This window comes from Apis florea, unplaced genomic scaffold (assembly GCF_048593485.1).
Source record: "Apis florea isolate Af1SG1 unplaced genomic scaffold, ASM4859348v1 contig_1615_pilon, whole genome shotgun sequence".
Taxonomy (NCBI): domain Eukaryota; kingdom Metazoa; phylum Arthropoda; class Insecta; order Hymenoptera; family Apidae; genus Apis; species Apis florea.
Genome location: NW_028256416.1, coordinates 4,210,280 through 4,231,970, shown reverse-complemented (window position 1 = coordinate 4,231,970; position 21,691 = coordinate 4,210,280). Strand labels below are relative to the sequence as shown.

General features: G+C 21.9%; 4 protein-coding genes across 6 annotated transcripts; 3 read left to right on the top strand and 1 right to left on the bottom strand.

Moving 5' to 3' along the window:
• Positions 1-1,124: 1,124 nt before the first annotated feature.
• Ak2 (Adenylate kinase 2) lies at positions 1,125-3,554 on the top strand. The gene is made up of 4 exons (XM_003690276.4): positions 1,125-1,466; positions 1,556-1,792; positions 2,050-2,217; positions 2,303-3,554. The coding sequence occupies exons 1-4, from the start codon at positions 1,350-1,352 to the stop codon at positions 2,537-2,539; spliced, it is 759 nt and encodes a 252-aa protein (XP_003690324.1). The 5' UTR covers positions 1,125-1,349; the 3' UTR covers positions 2,540-3,554.
• Position 3,555: 1 nt separating this feature from the next.
• On the top strand, positions 3,556-9,965 carry Cul4 (cullin 4). The gene is made up of 11 exons (XM_003690275.4): positions 3,556-4,138; positions 4,791-5,154; positions 5,241-5,429; positions 5,504-5,650; positions 5,728-5,914; positions 6,004-6,196; positions 6,268-6,569; positions 6,695-6,925; positions 7,010-7,288; positions 7,363-7,515; positions 7,596-9,965. The coding sequence occupies exons 1-11, from the start codon at positions 3,835-3,837 to the stop codon at positions 7,689-7,691; spliced, it is 2,445 nt and encodes an 814-aa protein (XP_003690323.1). The 5' UTR covers positions 3,556-3,834; the 3' UTR covers positions 7,692-9,965.
• On the bottom strand, positions 9,966-14,246 carry LOC100871733 (mitochondrial intermediate peptidase). 2 transcript variants are annotated; one of them, XM_086913951.1, is made up of 11 exons: positions 14,058-14,246; positions 13,167-13,323; positions 12,820-13,082; positions 12,547-12,733; positions 12,356-12,435; positions 12,095-12,283; positions 11,861-12,002; positions 11,427-11,765; positions 10,900-11,121; positions 10,576-10,806; positions 9,966-10,497 (listed from the first exon to the last, which is right to left on the bottom strand). In XM_086913951.1, the coding sequence occupies exons 2-11, from the start codon at positions 13,302-13,304 to the stop codon at positions 10,204-10,206; spliced, it is 2,085 nt and encodes a 694-aa protein (XP_086770077.1). In that variant the 5' UTR covers positions 13,305-13,323; positions 14,058-14,246; the 3' UTR covers positions 9,966-10,203. The 2 variants fall into 2 exon arrangements, with proteins under 2 accessions (XP_086770077.1, XP_086770104.1); XM_086913978.1 differs by lacking the exon at positions 14,058-14,246 and having other exon boundaries at positions 13,167-13,792.
• HDAC6 (histone deacetylase 6) lies at positions 13,771-21,173 on the top strand. Of its 2 annotated transcripts, none has more exons than XM_012491841.3 (19): positions 13,771-14,068; positions 14,573-14,749; positions 14,819-15,241; positions 15,325-15,422; positions 15,940-16,113; positions 16,197-16,389; positions 16,514-16,573; positions 17,210-17,299; positions 17,390-17,496; positions 17,562-17,705; positions 17,779-17,885; positions 17,981-18,150; positions 18,258-18,598; positions 18,671-18,866; positions 18,959-19,088; positions 19,177-19,725; positions 20,349-20,515; positions 20,628-20,915; positions 20,985-21,173. In XM_012491841.3, exons 1-19 carry the CDS (start codon positions 14,066-14,068, stop codon positions 21,060-21,062), a joined length of 3,495 nt encoding a protein of 1,164 aa, XP_012347295.1. In that variant the 5' UTR covers positions 13,771-14,065; the 3' UTR covers positions 21,063-21,173. The 2 variants fall into 2 exon arrangements, with proteins under 2 accessions (XP_012347295.1, XP_086769951.1); XM_086913825.1 differs by having other exon boundaries at positions 14,030-14,156.
• Positions 21,174-21,691: the final 518 nt, after the last annotated feature.

Below are 21,691 nucleotides of genomic sequence, written 5' to 3'. Positions count from 1 at the left end.
ATTTTCAAAGAAAATTTTAAAAAATACAATTTAAATGTTTATTTTTTATAGTTTTCATTATTATTTTTATTGAATATTTATCTTGAAATGTGTACCATAGTATAAGAATAATATTTTAGAATTTTTTGTAGATATATATTAAATTGACAGATAGACAATAATTATATGTCCAATAAATGAAATGATTCCATTACAAATATAATAATAATAATAATTTGTAAAACAAAATAATGTTAATGTATTTCTGTTTAGAAATATAAATAGAAAAATTTTATAGAAAATGAATATTCTTTACATTTATCTTTCTCTCTATATATATAAATATATATATATGATGTAATATTATTAGAAATATTAGCCTTATTTAAAACTTTGAAATCTGAATTTAAAAAAAATAATTGTAATTAAATTATCGATTTGCGTATAAATTATCGATTAATTAAATTATTACGCTATATAATTATAACGCTTTAATGAAAAATTTTTTGTTTTTTTTTAGATAAACTTAATATTTAATTTATTTTTATACATAAAAATAACAGAAATATTAAAAATTTTTTTATCTAGAACATAATTAAATATTGAGAAAATTTTCACGAAATTTTAATAAAAAATAATTTAATAATCTTTTGTTCAAATATTAAAATAAATTAATTAAATTAATATTATGATAGTATAATATTAATTTTTATTATAATATTTTTATTATATTTAAATTAGAAAAAAGTCATTAATTTTTAATGAATATTAGTATGTTAAAATTTATAATAATAATATAATTAATATTGTATTTTGTTTAATATATTTTGTATGACATAAAAATATATATGTATTAAAAAAATATAAATATGTTATTTAAATCTGTTTTAATATAATTCTATTTATTATCATTTCACAATATAAATAACTAGAGAAATATATATCTAAACTGCAATATCTAAAGAAGACAAAATGATATAAATGTGATTATATATATAAATTTTAATTTATATTTTTTAAATTAATTAATAAAAAATTTTGTATTTATTAATGAATAATTAGTTAATTTTATAACATTTAAAATATTTTATAACATATAAAATTACAATTTAATTCTATAAATCATAATCGATTTAATTCGATTTAAATCGATATTAATTTAACTAGAGAACGATAGATGAGGTAACTGTATATATATGATATACAGCGAACCATTTCGTTGTATTCTTTTGGAAGATTGAGAGGAAATTGATATTTGTTCATTACACTATTTATAATAGTGTTATGTACTCTTGATAGTGAACTTTACATAATCGGTTTTGTAAATTTTATTCTTCTTAAATTTTATTAATTGTGATTGATAACAAAAAATGGCTCCGCGTGTAGAAACAGTTCCAAAAGAAATTTTAGAATTTCCAAAAGATGTACCGAAAAATGGAATTAATGCAGTTTTATTAGGACCACCTGGGAGCGGCAAGGGTACACAGGTAAAATTCATTTAATCTATAAAATTTAAACCTTATATTTTTAAAATATCGATCCAAATTATTTAATTAAATGTTTTATTATATTTTAGGCACCATTATTGAAAGAACGTTATTGTGTATGTCATCTATCTACAGGTGACATGCTTAGAGCAGAAATTAATTCTGGATCCGTTCTTGGAGCAGAAATTAAAAAAATAATTGATGAGGGTAAATTAGTCAGTGATGATCTCGTAGTTAATATGATTGATCATAATTTAAACAAACCTGAATGTAAACGTGGTTTTTTGTTGGATGGTTTTCCTAGAAGCGTTCCGCAAGCTGAAAAAGTAAGAAAGTTTAATTCAAAGTTAATATCATGAATAATTACTAATTTCTTTTTATTTAACTTACAAAAACTATTTTATATACATATATATATATACATATATACATATATATATATATATATATATATATATATATATATATATATATATATATAATTAAATGAAATGAATATTAAAATATGAAAAGTAAAGCAAAAAATATTTAATTTTTTAATTAAAATTATAATATAAATTATCCTTTTTTTCTGTTTAAACAGCTTGATCAAATGTTAAAAAAGAGACAAACTAAATTAGATGCTGTGATAGAGTTTGGAATTGATGATAATTTGTTAATAAAAAGAATTACAGGTCGTTTAATTCATCCTAAAAGTGGTAGATCATACCATGAAGAATTTGCTCCTCCTAAAGAATATATGAAAGATGACGTAAGCAATAATAATTATTTTTATTAAATTACAATTTGTAAATGAAATTAAAAATTATGTTGAGCTGCAAATTTTTTGTTAATAGATTACTGGAGAACCATTAATTAGAAGATCTGATGATAATGTAGAAGCATTGAAGAAACGATTATCCACATATCATACAGAAACTGAACCTTTGATTGATTATTATGCTTTACAAGGGATTCACTATTATGTTAATGCAGCTCGATCTAGTAAAGATGTTTTTAAAGATATTGATTGCATTTTCCTAAAAGCAACTAAACAACAGGAAAAAAAGGGTTTCTTTAGTCGGTTCTTTTAAGATGTTGAATGAAAAAAAATGTTACACTTCATTTTTTTCTTGTAAGTAAAAGGGCAATATGTAGTTAATGGGAAATAGTTTTAGAATCAACATAACTTTCAGTAAAATTTAGCACACTTTAAGTATATGATTTTGAATATAAAGACAATTTATGCTACTTTTAATCAATAGAATATATATTTTTTGTATGTCTATAGAGTATATTTAACACAAAATGTTAAAAGAGGAAGAAAAATTAATATGACTTTATTATTTTAATTGCCAACAATTTATATATTCAAAACACTATCACAAGCTAATAAGTCAAATGCACACATTTTAATAATAGAACAAGTTTAATTTAATATTTTGACATATGATTTATTATTTGACTGCATAATCAAATGATATTTATTTTTATATAATAAAAGACATTTTTTTTTTTTAAATTTGTTATAGAATATATTTCCATTTTTTTCTACTTTTTTGTTACTTTCTTATTATGTTTATTTTGAAACATACATTTCTTAAGACTTTTATATCTTTTATATACAATATGTCATTTCTTACATTTTTTTTTTAACTTGAATTTATTTTCAAGAATTTTTAGTATGAAACAAAAAATCCAATAATTAGAATATTTAAGGATATAAGATGTAAATATAAATGATAAAATTTTAAAAGAAATTTATTTCAATATTATTTTTTATGTAAGATTTTAATACATATATATTATATACATATACATATATATGTGTATATAATATTTTATACGCACATATGCTTTTATAAATTTTAATTTTGAATTTTAAAAAAAGAAATGTATGAATAGAAAATAATATATGTTTTAGGATAATGCATTAGATGCATTAGATACATTAAAATGTTTGTGCATTTTTAAATAATTTTCCAAGATGGCTATAAAATAAAATACAACATATACTAAAATCTATTTTCCATAATTCAAATATATACTAATACATAATATTTCTGTATGTATATTGAAATATAGAATAAAATTTCTAATATTCTAAAATATTTTATCTTGTTTCTTTGAAAAAAGTATGAATGAAATTATAATGATTAAAAGTGCGCGGTAAGCGCGCGGAGAGCGCCGCGTAATGTATCGCGCATGTGCATAGATTGCCAATTGTTCGTGAGTTTTGTGAGAAGCAGAGTTTGGGATAAATAAGTTTTTCCGCTTGTCGATTGGAGGGATAAAGGGGTAGAACTAGAGAAGGAGAATTTTTTCAATTTCTCAGTGGAAAACTGTGTTTTCCGTGTGCTGAGGGCCGGTGGCCGAGTGATGCACGCATATGTCTAGGCTCGGGGGAACTCAGTTTCTAGCCACAGCACAGGTGAAGAGGACGGCTGCTGATCACGCAGCGGTGTTAAACTTTGGTGCTGCAAAACGCAGCAAGCTGTCCGCCGTTGCGGTCACGGAGATCAACGAGATTGAAAACATGACGGATACGGCTGCAGCCACGACTGATACCCAAAAGAGAGCCAATTTCTCAGCTTTAACTGTTGGGAATCCAAACGGCGTCAACAAGATTTCACCAAGTTTGGCAAGCGCAAAACCTGGTACAGCTAGAAAACTCGTCATCAAAAATTTCAAAAGTAAGCAAGACCATGGGACTACTTAACCTCAAAATCAGCTGCTACTGTTCATGAAGATTTTTGGTGTAATTTATGATTGGCAATGTGCCTTCGTGGATTACGACATCTTTTTTAACATGATTTTGTAATTTTTGTGATACTTTTTTGCTTCACATTATTTAATGAAGATCAAATTAATTCTAAATGCGATTAATAAAAGTAAGCTGACATAACCTAATTTGACATCGTGAAAGAATGAAATGAATAAACGTCTTTAAGACGTATTACTTGTTCTTTATATATTTATTAAAAATTTCATATTGATTGTATAATTAATTAAATATGTTAGTTCGTATATTTATGTTTTTATTTTTATTAAATAATAAAGAATAAACACGAATGAGCTATTTTAGTAATAATAAAAATTTTAAAACGTATTTATGATTCAATTTATATTTTTCAATTTATTATTTTTTATTTTATTTTAAAATAAATTATTTCTAAAAAAAGGATACAAAAGATATTTATTAATACGTATTGATTATAAAAAATATATTAATAAGTGAAAATTATATATATTGTACCTATATAATAATATTTATATAAGAATGAAAGTTATATTTATACAAGAAATAATAATAAATACAAATATTATATTAAAAATTTTATATAGATAAACCAAAATTACCAGAAAATTATCAAGAACAGACATGGGAAAAATTACAAGAAGCTGTAATAGCAATACAAACTAGCAAAAGTATTCGTTATTCATTAGAAGAGCTTTATCAAGCAGTTGAAAATATGTGTAATCATAAAATGGCATCCACATTATATACAAAGCTAACAAGGTTAACAGAAGCACATGTGCAAGCAAATATAGAACAATTTTTAGCAGAATCAATGGATAGGCATATATTCTTAAAGAAAATGAATGAATGTTGGCAATCACATTGCAGACAAATGATTATGATTAGAAGTATTTTTCTATATTTGGATAGAACATATGTATTACAAAATCCAAGTATTTTATCTATTTGGTATGTTTAAAAAATTTAAAAACATTATTAAAAATTATTAAAAACATTTTTTTATATTTTTTTGCTCAGTATTTGTATTATTTTAGGGACATGGGTTTACATTTGTTTAGAGTATATATTGTTTTGAATAACTTAGTTCAAACACGTACAGTAGAAGGATTACTTATGCTCATAGAAAAAGAACGTCAAGGTGATACAGTGGATAGAACACTTCTTAAATCATTATTAAGAATGTTATCAGATCTACAAATCTACCAAGATGCCTTTGAAACTAAGTATGACTTTATATATATATATATAAATTAAAATATATATATTATATTTTTTTATTAAATCTTTATTTCTATAGATTTTTGGTTGCTACTGAAAGACTATATGCTGCTGAAGGTCAACGACTGATGAATGAACATGATGTTCCTGAGTACTTAGCACATGTGGATAAACGACTTCAAGAGGAAAATGAACGTTTGTTACATTATTTGGATGCATCTACAAAGTAAATATCTATTTTATATCATATCAATATTTTTAATTATAATATTATTATTAATTAATGTTAATTTAATATTATAGATGGTCATTAATACACACTGTAGAAAAACAATTATTGTCTGAACATATTACCAGCATTTTACAAAAAGGATTAAGTGGTTTACTGGATGAAAATAGAATTAATGATTTATCTTTACTTTATAATTTATATAGTCGAGTGAAGAATGGCCTTGTAGAACTTTGTTTAAACTTTAATTCTTATATTAAGGTATTTTATAAATTGTTCAAATATTTACAATTTTAATTATATATAATACATGTAATTATATGTAATGCATTCTTTGTTTTTGTTCATAGAAAAAGGGTAAAACCATAGTTATAGATCCTGAAAAAGATAAAACTATGGTTCAAGAACTCTTAGATTTCAAAGATAAAATGGATAATATAGTTAACACATGTTTTCATAAAAATGAGAAATTTGCAAACAGTTTAAAGGAAGCTTTTGAAGCTTTTATTAATCAACGTGCGAATAAACCTGCTGAATTAATAGGTAATATTATATTTTTATTTGAATAATAATATTTATTGTTTATATCAATTAATTTATTTTTTTAATTACAGCAAAATTTGTTGACTGCAAACTTAGAGCAGGTAATAAAGAAGCGACAGAAGAAGAATTGGAAAGATTATTAGATAAAATCATGGTATTGTTTAGATTTATACATGGGAAAGATGTATTTGAAGCATTTTATAAAAAAGATTTAGCTAAACGTTTATTAGTTGGTAAATCAGCTTCTGTTGATGCTGAAAAATCCATGTTGTCCAAATTAAAACAAGAATGTGGAGGAGGTTTTACTAGTAAATTGGAAGGAATGTTTAAAGATATGGAACTTAGTAAAGATATTAATATTGCTTTTAAACAGGTAATAATAAAACTTATGTTTAATTATTTATTTTTAGTTTATTTTTAATTTATATATTTATAAATTTTTTATATATTATTTATTCAATTATATGATTGTAAAACTTTTTTTATTATTTAAATTAGTATGCAGGAAATTTGCAAAGTGAATTATCTGCTAGTAATTTGGATTTGACTGTTTCGATACTTACAATGGGTTATTGGCCAACATATCCTGTAATGGAAGTAACATTACCACCAGAAATGGTTCAATATCAAGATGTATTTAATAAATTTTATTTAGGAAAACATAGTGGTAGAAAATTGCAATGGCAACCTACTTTAGGACATTGTGTACTAAAAGCTTGGTTTAATCAGGTATTATTGTTATATTAATATATTAAATTTATATTAAATTAATTATATATTCCATAGAAACATTTCGCTTAAATGTCAAAATAGGGCAACAAAGAACTTCAAGTTTCATTGTTTCAAGCATTAGTGTTAATTTTGTTTAATGATGCTGACAACTTGTCCTTGGAAGATATAAAAGCAGCAACAAATATAGAAGATGGTGAGCTTAGAAGAACTTTACAATCTTTAGCTTGTGGAAAAGCCAGAGTATTACAAAAAAATCCGAGAGGAAGAGATGTTGCAGATAACGATAGATTTGTTTTTAATGCAGACTTTACAAATAAATTATTCAGAATTAAGATAAATCAAATTCAAATGAAAGAAACGGTATGATCTTTTAAGTAATTATTTTCTTTTACATAAGACATAATTAAAAAATGTATTATTTATTTTCTGTTTAGAATGAGGAACAAAAAGCTACAGAGGAAAGAGTATATCAGGATAGACAATATCAGATAGATGCAGCTATTGTTAGAATTATGAAAATGAGAAAAACACTTTCGCACAATTTGTTGATTAGTGAATTATACAATCAACTTAAGTTTCCTGTAAAGGTATTGTGATTTATAAAATAATATATATTATAAAGATTTTAAATATATTGAATTATATAATTATAAAAAAAATTTTTCAGCCTGCAGATTTGAAAAAGAGAATTGAATCTCTCATAGATAGGGATTATATGGAACGAGATAAAGATAATGCAAATGAGTACAATTATGTTGCATAACCTGAACCAAATACCAAAGTCATTTCAGACTGGGTGGTCACTGTGTTTTTTAGCAAAAAAACCAATTTGTTTTGGTGTTTGCTCATTGTGAATGTGACATGTTGAACAAGAAAAAAACGAAAAACTTATAACTGATTGAATGTCAGCATAATGTTGCATCATGTGATCAGTTAATAAAAAAAATAGAGTGGACTCTATAAATTCGGTTTTTATAGTGCGTAATGAATACTGGACATTGAGATCATCTTTAAGATAGTGCTTTACTGTTATTATTCTTCTGTTTATGAATTTCGCTAAAAAAGGACCATGTGCAAAATATCTAATACAGCATTTAAAGAAATATATCAACAGTTTTTTATGCAGAACAGTTTTTCACAGCATACAGGTCTAAGAAGATAACATAGAATATTCTAAGAATTAAAAAAAATGCAATGACCGAAAGTGAATAGGAATGCGTTATTTATAATAAATAGAAGAAATAGTGTATTATGGATATTGAACTTCATTGAAATAATTTTAAACAAATAGAAAATACATTATAAAATAATAATTCATGTATTGAATATATTCATTACATGAAAAAGTACTTCATTACAGAATTTTAGAAATACCGAAAAGGAAAAATCACGGTACGTTCATATTGAAAAAAATGAACAAAATATTTGAAGAAATCTTATTAAGAACATAATATTATGAATTTCTATAACAAATTTTTGTATATTACCTTATAATACAGAGTTTATAAATACAATAGGAAAACACATACAATTTGTACAAATGATGTCCATTTTTGTCAAAAAAAAAAAAAAAAAAAAAAAAAAGTAAAGCAATACATATGTAAATTTATAATAAATTTAATAATAATATGAAACATCTTTCAAATAGTGCATGTTTTATTTATAACCTGCATATTATTAAAATTGATATTTTTTAATATATTTTTCTCTACTAACAAATGTATTTTTTTTATGAAGATAAAAAGAACAAACAGTAAAAGTGTTTCATATTATTATAAAATAAGTACTCTGCCATTAGCTTTACAATTTTCACTACATATGATAAATTTTAATAACTATTTAAATATAAATACAAATAATATCATATTTACTTGATATTTACTTTTTGCATATCTTTTGAGTGAATTATAGCTTGATAAAGTACAAGTTTATAAAAATATATGAATCTTCTATCTTTATATACAAATTAAAAATCAATGTGATACAAATTATTCTTGACTAATTATCAATTTACTTTATACAGAATATAAATTAAAAATGTTTAGAATAAATTTTTTCAATTTATTGCAAAAATATTATGTTTTACAGCATCTTCATCAACTGTGGTTTATTAATAATTTCAGAAAATTTTAAAATTATGCTTTTAATAACATATTTCTTTATTTTTTTTTTTATGTAAAATTATTTTTTTTTTTTTTAGTAACTCTGTATTACAAGGTTATTTCACAAATGAGTGTTAAAGAAATAATTTATTATTCATGTAAATGCTGTGCAAAATAAAATTTCTAGCAAGATAAAGTATAAATAAAATTACTGTAACTATATGCTAAATCAAATACAGAATTTCTTATTATCTTATTTACTGTAATCTAAAGATGAAGACAAAAAATTATTGTAAAAAGAAGGTCCAGTGCTTTTTTGTGAATACAAATATCTATATAATTATATTCCATAAACTACATAAGAAAACATTTTCAAAAAAAAAAAAAACAGAATTTCATAACGTAGAAATCGATTGTTATTGAAAAAAGAAAATATATATATAAATAAATATATTATTAATAATACAATCAATAAAATTTGAATCATCCAGTGGCTTGTTCAGTCATTTTACATGTAATTATGAAATAGCTTATTAATGAAATTTTGTATAAACATAAAAAGAAATGTTGATGAACCATTAGATAATTTTAATGCAAATCCTATAAAAAGTTTTAATATATATTAAAACTATCTCCCAAACGCAGTACATGGTAAATTATAATATAAAGAAATCATTTTAAAATAGATTCAAGAAAATATTTTCATGTTATTTCAGAATTTTGTTATTTTATTTGATTTCTTTTAGAAATAACATAATACAAGAAAATTATAAATGATTTAAATTATATAAATTAAATTTCATAAATTACCTTATACTGCGTTTCCTCTGTATTACATTCAAAAACTTATTTTTGTGTAATCGTTCGTAGATTTAACAAGATTGTAAATAGGATAAGATTCCATACTTGTAATAAAATAAAAGAAAAAACTCAAATTATGTTTTGTGCATGATATTTACATTTTATTTACAAGATAAAATATTAAATTATAAAATTATTTGTTTTTACAATTATAATTGAAATAATGATGTATTTATATAATACTTATTTTAAACGTATTATAAATCATCATGAATATTTTGTTAAAAAAATTATATACAAGAAAATTTTATAAATATTTCATATCTTTAAAAAGATATTTTTTTAAATATATAATCTTTTTTAGCGGTTTTCTTATCCTCTTAATTTTTCTACATGTTTGGTTTTTATATCAATTTCATAAAGTAAAGATTTTGCAAGATTACTAGCATTAGCCTGTTTATTTAAAAAATCAGATACTAATTTAGAAGGGAGCTTTCCACCTCCGTGTGCTAAGCATTCTTTCCAATATCGATTGCCTGCTGTTCGATTGAAAGGATCTCCTTGAAAATATGTTTGCCATATCCAAGAAGCAATTGCTCGAGATACTAAATAAGAATAATATTTCGCACCATATCCAACTAAATGAGAAAATCTTAATTGCCATGCCTAAAAATATAATTTTTTATTTATAATTTTTTTTATTTATAATAAATTATTGTAAAAACTAAAAAAAAAATTACATACAGTATTTTCAACATAAGGAAGTTCATAGTATTTTCCTTGTATTTCTTTCAAAATTTCAGTTGATGACTTTTCTAATTGCCCACTATGATAAACTTGATCTAACATACTATAATATATCTGATTTTGTAATTCAGAAGCACAAAATATATTTTTTGAAGCATATAATTTATCTAATAATGCTATTGGTATTTGTTCAAAAGTTTGAAAATGTCTAGCAAATGTGGATACAACCTAATAATATATATTAATATATATAACTTATAAATGATAAAATTTAAAGATTATGATTTTAAAAAATTATGATTATAATTTTTAATAACCTACTCTTGGATCACTTGCAAAATATTCCATTAAAACACTTGGAACTTCTGCAAAATCTGTACTGCATCTAGTTCCTGTTACATGCTGATATTTTGTTCTACCTAGCATAGAATGTAATGCATGACCCATTTCATGGAATAAGTTTTCTACAGAAGAAGGACTAAGTAAACATGGCTTGGACCATGTTGGAACTGGTAATGATAACATTAATACTACTATAGGATTCTAAAATAAACATTTGAATAATGATAATGAAAAATATTATTAAATTAAAATATACATATACAAAGTATTCATTATTCCATTAAATTAATAAAAAAAAGTAATTCAAATAAAAATTAATCAACATTCAGTTAACAATAATAAAAATTACTAAAAAATTATCTCACCAAAATATTATCTTATTATTATTATTTTATTATTTAAAATATTTATCAAATTATTGTCTAAAAAATTATATAATTATTATAATGAGCACCTTGTATATGTATATATTCTATATAAATATTTTTTCTTCATTTAAATTATACTTGATAAGATCCATCAGATAATTGCCTTCCACCTCTAATAGTAAAATGACAATCTTGATTAGGTTTTCCTTCTCTTTCAAAAAAATCACAATATATATAACCTAAAACTGCTTCATTTTCATCTATTACAGCAATTTTATGTACATTATTTGCCCAAACTTCACCAGGTAAAACTGGTACATATTCCAATCGGATACCATATAATGCTTGTATTAATATATTAATTCCATCCATACAAGCACCAAGTGAAAAATAAGGTGCAAATTCAGTAATAGATATATTTAACCAATTTCTTTTTGCTTTTGCTGTAAAATAAGCTGTATCCCATGGCATTATTTTCTAAATATAAAAAATAAAAAATGATGTAAATTTATTAATTTAATAACATTTTTTTTAAATAAAATTATAAATAATATCTAATAAATTTGGCAAACCTGTTTTATGGGTGATTCAATATTTTTCATCTTTTGCATTTCATTAAAATCTTGCATTGTTTTAGACTTTAAATTATCATTTAAGATATTAAGAAATTCATATATTACTTCAGGTGTTTCTATGGTACTTCCTTTAACAGCTCTATAAATTGTTTACTTTTAATACATATAAATATATAAGTAATATATAATTTTAGTTAATTTTAGTTTTATTAATAAATATTTATGATCTACCGATGAGCATAAGATGAAAATCCACATAATTTAGCCAAAATATATCTAGAATTTAAAAGTTCTTGTAGCAGATATTCTTGTTCCTCATCAGGATATAGAAATATACGATATGCAGTTTCTCTAAGTAAGCAATTAGGAGAATCTACATAAAGTCCTTGAACATATATTTTATTATCCTTTTCTGTGAAACTAAAACGTTTTTTAAAAAACATTTTAAATCTCATATTTTAAATGAAAAAATTATTTATTTACGAAACTTACTATTGTCTTATATTAGGTGGAACAATACTAGAATCTACTGCTCTTGTATTACTAGCACCTGTCATAAATTTTTGACCTACCTATTTGAAAAATATAATTACATAATAAATGTTTCTAAATATATATATATATATATATATATATATATGTAAATATTTATGTAAATAAATAAAATATATTAATCTATATACTTGTAATATATAATAATTCAATTGCACAACTTTTTCTCTTATAGATTCTGGTAAATGGATAGCACATAATTCAAAATCAGATAAGAATAATGTTGCAACATGTTTATCTACTACAGATGTTTTTTGAATATCTTCATTATATATTACGTGTTTCAATGCATTATATAGTTCACGATGAGTATTTAATCTAAAAAAATTTGTAAATAATTTTTATATTTTTTTGAAAAAATTATAAATATTTATTAATTATTTAATATTTTTAAAAGTAATTACTTCTCTACAATACCACTAACAGAGAGACAAGTTTTTTCTGCAGCTGAAACAAACTGTTTTTGTGGATGTGCAATTCTAATAAACTCTGCTAAATCTGCAACTTTACACAATGTATCAGACATATCATCAAAAATTTCTACCATTTTTCGTTTTCTATTCTGACTCATAGCTTCTGCTATAAGTGCATCTGTTTGAGATATTGCTTGATCTCTTAAAACATTAAATCCTTCTGATGTTTTTAATTCAGATATTCCAAATAATCCCTATAAAAAAAAACATTAAAATTTTAAAACTTAATATATTTATATGATCAATTATGAATATTTTAAAAAATATATATTACTCACAGTTTCTTTTCTTAAAAAATCAAATCCATATTTTTCTTTATTAATAGAATTGAATGCTGTTGCAAGAGATGACCATGTATTTACATTTCTATGTCTTTTATAATTTCTTGGAAATTGTTTTTTCAACATTTGAATCATTTTTTATAATATACTAAAACTTTTCAAAAATTATTATATTCATTTAAAATATTATAAGTTAAAACACAATTTAAAGAATTTTCATGTAAATAACATTTAAATATTAATTTAAATCATAATGATAAAACATGTAATTAAAATTTTTTTAAGCAATAGAATAATTCGTATATAAAAACAAAATAAATAAAATAAATTATTAACAAATTATTTAATCTTTATTTTCACATATAGTCATATAGTTATTTGATTGTATTTTTAATATTTAATATTTATTTTAATTTAAATTTTATTATTATTTTATTTTTTATGAAATGGCAAAAATGTTTTTAAAAGTAAAATAAGTTTGTTACTGTACATTTACATTGTACATTAGAAAATGATATGCTAAAGGTTATAAATATATAGAATGATTTATATAGTATACTTAATACAAAGTAACAATCTTAGAATACGTGATTCTAATTTTGACTGGATGATGGCATTACTGTGATTTTAACTAAATCTGTAGTTAAAAATGGTGTTACAAATAAAAATATAAATTTTCATTAGAATTATATAAAAATAAAATTGAAAGTGAAAATGAAGAAAAAACAGAATAGATGTGTTTTAATAAAAAAAATATTCAATTTATAAAATAAATTTTTTTTGATTGATAAAAGTTCAAAAGTTTTTGATTTAAGAAAGATTTATTTATTGAAATAATTTATTAGATAATTCGATTTTCTATTAAAAATTTTAAGGTTATATACTTACGAATATAAATGGTGAGAAAATTAATTTTTTCAATCATATGCAGTTGTTTGAACAAAACGAATATAATAGATTTCTATATGTCAAGTAGAAGGGATACAAGTATATGTATTATATATTCTTGTATATTATTCAAGGATATATTTTATATTATTCATACATTATTTGACATTACTTAATTTATTTCGTAATAATTTTTTTAATTTATATAATTAGATATATTTTTATTTTTGATTTTATTGAATTGTGTAATTTTTTCAATTATGTTATTTTTTTTATATTTATTATTGTTATTTTTATGTATAATAATCTTTCATAATATTTGATTTTTATAAATTATTCTTAAATTAAATTGCAATATCATATAAAATTAATATATATATGTATTTTTATATATATATATATATATATATATATATATATATTATCGAATTCAGGTTTATTTGAAATCTATTTTTTTATTTTTCATTTATATTTATCTTATCTATAAAATTAATCCTGTTTTTGTTTTCTTGCAGTCTAATTCTATGATATGTGAAGATTTATTCACTGCTGTTAAACAATTAGCAGATAGTGAGATTGAATTAATAAAGACTATAGAAAATTCAAAGAAAATAAATAATATTAAGAATATTAAAAATACTATGTCTACGACAGATAAGAAAAGTGTCAAAAAGTCTACAAAAGTATTCAATGTAAATATAAAAATCATAAAAGAATAATTTAATGATAATTGTAAATTTTTGATTTTTTCATTTGATTAGGTTCGTCCTTCTGCTGCTTTAATAGCAGCTAAACGTGAAGCAGCTCAACAACGTATATTACAAGAAAAAAAATCTAATAATGTTTTTATACATGATATATATCAAAAAGCTATTGATGCATATAATATAAAAAGAATGGAAACTGGTATTGTATTTGATCATTCTATGGCAGAACATAAATGTCTTTGGGATTTAAATTATCCAGAATGTCCTGCTAGATTGATAAGAGTTTTACAGAGATGTGAAGAATTGGGCTTAATAAGTAGATGCAAGTTGATAACACCAAGATTAGCTTCAGAGAATGAAATACTTATGAAACATAGTCAAGAACAAATAGATATTTTAAAGAGTACTGATGGATGTACAGATACAAATAATTTAGAATTATTATCATCAAAATATGATGCCATTTATATACATCCTGTATGTAAATAATTATTAATTATGAAGTAAAATATTATATTCATTTTAAATATTTATATTTAAATTATTTAAAATTGCTCTAGTCTACTTATCGATTGTCTCTGTTAGCTGTGGGTTCAACAATAAATTTAGTAGAAAGCATTTGCAAAGGAGAAATCCAAAATGGAATGGCTATTATAAGGTAAAAATACATATATACATATATTTCAAAAAATAATATATTTCAAATAATCATATATAATTTATTTAAAAAAAAGCTTTTTTGAGCATGTTTAATAATAATTTTAAATTAAATATATATAATATATATTATGGTTATTTAAGTTCATTTGATTCATTTAAAAAATAAAATTTTGTATGTTAAACATATGTATTAATTATTTTAAGTATTTTTTGAATAATTATCTTTGAGTATTGTGTATATTATATATACATTTAATGTTATGAAGAAATCATTTTAACTTTTAGAATAAATTAAAAAAAAAAATTATGAATATATACTATAAATTTCTAAAAATATTATAAAAAATTTTTGTTTCCTTAAATAATAATAAATGAACTAAGATCCATAATGCACATATATAATTTTTTTTATTTACAATGATTTAACATGTTGGTAAAATTCTTAAATTTTTTCTAAAACATCCAGGAAAAAAAATATTAATGTTATTTTTTCCATTTTCTATAATATTTTCTAGACCACCAGGACATCATGCAATGAAATCAGAATATTGTGGATATTGTTTTTTCAATAATGTTGCAATAGCTGCTGAAAAAGTTTTATGTAATAATTTAGCTAGTAAAATTTTAATTGTTGATTGGGATGTACATCATGGACAAGCTACTCAACAAATGTTTTATGATAATCCACAGTATGTAAATATTTCTATAAACATTCTATTATCTATAAATATTATAATAGTATAAATTTTATTATTATAAATTTTATATATAGAGTAATTTATTTCTCTATTCATCGTTACGAAAATGGCGAATTTTGGCCAAATCTTAGAGAATCTAATTTTCATTTTGTTGGAGATGACTTAGGAGAGGGATATAATTTTAATGTGCCACTTAATAAAATTGGTATGACTAATGCTGATTATTTAGCTATATTTCAACAAGTTTTATTGCCAATGGCCTATGAGGTAAAAATATTACATTATTATAATTTATTTTAAGTAATATAAATTTAAGTAATATAATTGTAAAAAATATTAATATAAATTCTGAATATGATTTTTGAAAAAAGATCATTTTTAATTATTACAGTTTCAACCAGATCTTATAATAGTATCAGCTGGTTATGATGCAGCTTTGGGTTGTCCAGAGGTAAAATATTTATTTTTTCTTATAATTTGTTTTTATTTTAGTTTAATTCAAATCTTATCATTATCTGGATTTAATTTATTGATTGAAAATGAAAAAGTTGAAATATATACATGATATTTCAGAATAAATGATATGAGAGAATAATTTTACATATAAAAATATATAAATAAATAAAAAAAAATATTTTTTATTTTTATTTTCGAGTTTGAAAATTTATTATTTAATTAATTTTCAATTAAATAATTGGGAAAAAAATCATCATAACATAAAAATAAACAAAGGATAAAAAAAAAATTAATTTTAACGAAATTAAAAATTGAAAAATTCGTTTAATACAAATATTTGGTTACTTTTTAACTTTATATATTATATTCAAGGATGAAAAAATTAAATGTATATAACATATACAATAAACTTTTATTAATAATCTTCAAAATTAGCTAAATTCATTTATAAAATTGTAAACTGATACACTTTGATTATTTATTTATTTGTTTGTTGACTTTAATTCATTCACTTAATTTTATTCACTTAAAAAATTTTCAAGTTATTCTCTTTCTTTGAGTTACAAAACATTGTATATTAATGAAGTATGTGTCTGAAGAATTTTAATATTTTTGTTTTGTTAATATTTAGGGTGAAATGTTGATAACACCAGCATGTTATGCTCATTTACTATCATCATTATTATGTTTGGCTTCTGGAAAAGTTGCTGTTATATTAGAGGTACAAAATATATTTTCATTCTATTATTAAATTTTATTATATATTTATAATCTTTCAAATATATTATTTTCATTATATTTTTTATTGCAGGGTGGTTATTGTTTAAAGTCATTAAGCGAAAGTGCAGCATTAACATTGCGTACTTTGTTAAATGATCCATGTCCTATGTTAGAAACTCTTACATTACCTTCAATAAGGTAAACTAAAAATACAAACATGTATAATCCTTAATCATGATTATATATACTTAATATAATTTTAGTATACGTGATACAATTTTGAATACAATTTATACACATAAACCATATTGGAAATGTTATCAATATCAAGATACATATAGTATTAATAGTACATCAAATAATAAAGAAGAAAATACTAATCAATATTTACCTGTAGTTATATTCAAGTAAGAAATTAAATTATTTTTAATAAAATTTTTTATTATTATTTTTAATTATATAAATTTTTATCTACTTTAGAGAAACTGATGTTAGGCCAAAAGTATATGAAACTCAAAATTGTTATCCAGTTCAAACTCAAGAAATTATTGAAATAATAGAAAAGCAACTGAATACATTAATACAATGTAAGTATCTCTAATTTAATGATTATAATTATATAATATATATATTATGTATATATATAATAATATAAAGTTTATAAATGTAAACTTCTTTTTAGTTACTAATTTGTCTAAAGCACCTAATAAAGTATGTATTGTTTATGATGATAGAATGCTAAAACATTACGATATATCTGATGATAATCATCCAGAAAAACCACATCGTATTAATATTATTTATAAAAAATTTCAAGAATATAATCTACTTGATCGAAGTTATGTGCAACAGGTATGTAAATTTATTTTTAAAAAAGATAACTATTGCACTATTAAAATAAATACTAACATCAATATTTTTATTTGAAATATTAATTTTCATCACCGATTATTTTAAAGGGACGAAGTGCAACAAAAGAAGAGTTATTATTAGTCCATACAAAAGAGTATATTGATAAAATAAAAAATACAAAAAATTTAAAATCAAAAGAGCTAAAGAAGCAGGCAGAAACATATAATTCGGTTTATTTGCATCCTGAAACATGGTCAAGTGCTTGTATATCAACTGGATCATTATTACAAGTAATTGATAGTGTTTTGAATGGAGAAAGTCAATCTGGTATTGCTATCATTAGACCTCCAGGGCATCATGCTACAGAGGATGCAGCATGTGGTTTTTGTATTTTTAACAATGTAGCTATAGCAGCTAAATATGCCATAGAATTTCATCATGTAAAAAGGTATTGTAATTGATTTATTTTATATATTGACTATATTGTCTATATTGATATAAACAATAATATAATTTTCAGAGTATTGATAGTAGATTGGGATGTACATTATGGTAATGGAACTCAATCTATTTTTGAAGAAGATTCTAAAGTTTTGTATATATCTGTTCATCGTTATGATAATGGTAGTTTTTTTCCAAATTCTAAACGAGCAAATTACTCTTATGTTGGTTCTGAATCAGGAGAAGGTTTCACTGTTAATATACCATGGAATAAGGTTAATTTTAGGAGATATTCTGTGAAATAAGTTAATATTAACAAAGTAGAATTATTAATTATTAATGTAATTATATTATTTGTATTATTTAGAAAGGAATGGGTGATGCAGAATATATAGCAGCATTTCAGCAAATAATAATGCCAATTGCTTATCAATTTAATCCAGAATTGATTTTAATTTCTGCGGGTTTTGATGCCTGTATTGGCGATCCTTTAGGAGGTACAGTATCATTTTATAAATATTCCTTATTATTGTGAAATTTTATATTAATATTTTCCTTATTTTTATTTTTATTTTTATTTTTAAGGTTGTTTTGTAACACCAGAATTGTATGGACACTTAACACATTGGCTATCTTCTTTAGCAAATGGCCGTGTTATTCTTAGTCTTGAAGGAGGTTACAATACTAATTCAGTTGCACATGCAATGGCTATTTGTACGAAATCGTTACTTGGTGATCCTTTACCAATGTTAGAAAGTGGACAAATTCCATGTGCGAGTGCCGTTCACACTATCCATAATGTTTTAAAAACGCAAAAACAATATTGGCCAAATTTAATATTTAATTTATCATTACCAAAAGAAAAAATACTTTCTAAACCTAAAGTGTCATATAAAAAGACAAATGAACAAATTATAAACAACGAAGAACTTTTAAAATATTCTGAATCTAAGATAGCATTGGAAGAAATTGAGACAGAAAAAATGCAAAATAAAAAAATTGCAACCTGGAAATTCATAAACAAAATTAAAAACGTAGATAAAAAAGATCTTAATGACAAATTAGATGAAACGATTGATTCATATTACGAGTCACAAAATACTCAACTTAATGATAATACTTTCTATAATGAAGGTATGATAAATTAGAAATATATGTATGTAAAGTGTTAAAAAAAAATCCAAAACTTTAAGGGTTTATAATATTCAAGAGAAACAAAAAATATTCAATTATGTAAATTCTGAGATTAATTTTTTCGAGTAAAGTCGATTTTTGTCATTTACGAACATTGGATATCGTAATTAAAATTCTTTGTTGAATATAAATAAAGAGATTTATTCAATAGTATATTAATTCAAAATTATAAATATAAAATTATTATTAATAAAGATTATTTATACATGTAAATGAAGTAAAAAACATTGGCAAGATTATATATAAAATCTATATTGTCATTTCCAATTTCTAAAATCATTTCCAAACAGATTGAAGACTAAAAAATAATTGTTTTTCATATTCAATATTAAATGCATTGAAAATTTATATTTTTATTAATGTAAATAATAATCTTATGTTAAACGAATTTCTGAATTAATCCTTCACAAGATATTGAATGTTAGTGATAAAAAGTGATTTCATATTGATTAAACATTTTTTACTTCTTGTAGTCTAAATATTATAAGCCTTTAAGCTTTTAAACTTTTTTTTTAATATCCTATCTATAAAACGATTTGTCATATAAAGAATTATTTTTATAGTTTCTAAATATACAAAGACATGTATGAATCAAGATCAAAAAGAAGGACATTCTAATGAAAATTTTACCAGTTTTGCTGCTGGTAGTAGTGGTAAACAGAATGAAAAAATAATTACACAAACAAGTGGCAATAAAAATTTATATGATTATTTTTCAGAAAATTTGCAAGTAATTAGTATTTAAAATTTTTAATATTATATATTATATATTTAATATTATATATTAATTAAATATATTAAATTAATTTTCATTATTTGGAATTTTTTATAAAATTCTATAGGCACTAATAGCTGGAGACATGTTTGCAGTGATACCCTTAAGAGAATGTCCACATTTAGATAGTATTAGGGATGTACCAGCTTCAGGAATTGATGTACATTTACCTTGTGTAGAATGTGGAAGTATTGCTGAAAATTGGATCTGTCTACAGTGTTATATTATCCATTGTGCACGTAACATTAATCAACATGGTGTATTACATGCTGAAAAAATGGAACATCCATTGGCACTAAGTTTTAGTGATTTATCGGTTTGGTGTTATAAATGTGAAGCATATATAGATAATCCAGTAAGTTTTAAATACTTGTTATAAATATTTTAATATGATTTTTTTTAATATGTTTAATAATATTTGTAGCGATTATTTGCGGCTCGTAATGCTGCACATCAAAGCAAATTTAATGAGGAATTGCCATGGACATATAATGATGAATGAAATAAAAATATATTTAAAAAAATTTGCAATTAACTATGTATTTTATATCTGTAAATCTATAAAGTATATACTTTTATTTCTGTATTATGTTTAGATAAATTGTTAACATAATTTATGTATTTTAATATTTTATAGCTTTTATCACAGACAAGATACAGTATAGACCTAACATTTAATGCATTTTTTTATTCCATGCCTTAAAGATATTAAAACTTTCTAATTGTTTTAGTGTTTAAATTTTAGTGTTAACAATATCAATTCAACTTAAAATAATATTACAATATTATTTTATTATAGTAATAGTTGGAATAGAAATTAAATTTTTATATAAAATCAAATAAAAAAATAAAAAATAAATTTTTATAAAATATAAAAAAAAATTTTATAAAATATAAAGAATAAGAATGTGTATATAAAATTAAAAAATATTTTATTATTAGAAAATTTTAGTAAGTACATAAGAAGTATTACATATATAAAACATTTTATATATATAAATTATGAAACAGGTAATTGATTGTTCTACATTATTATATACATTTCTTTAATTATAAAAATTTGCTTTTATTATTATTAAATGAAGATTAGAAATAAATTTTTATTTTGTAATTATTTTAATAAAATACTTT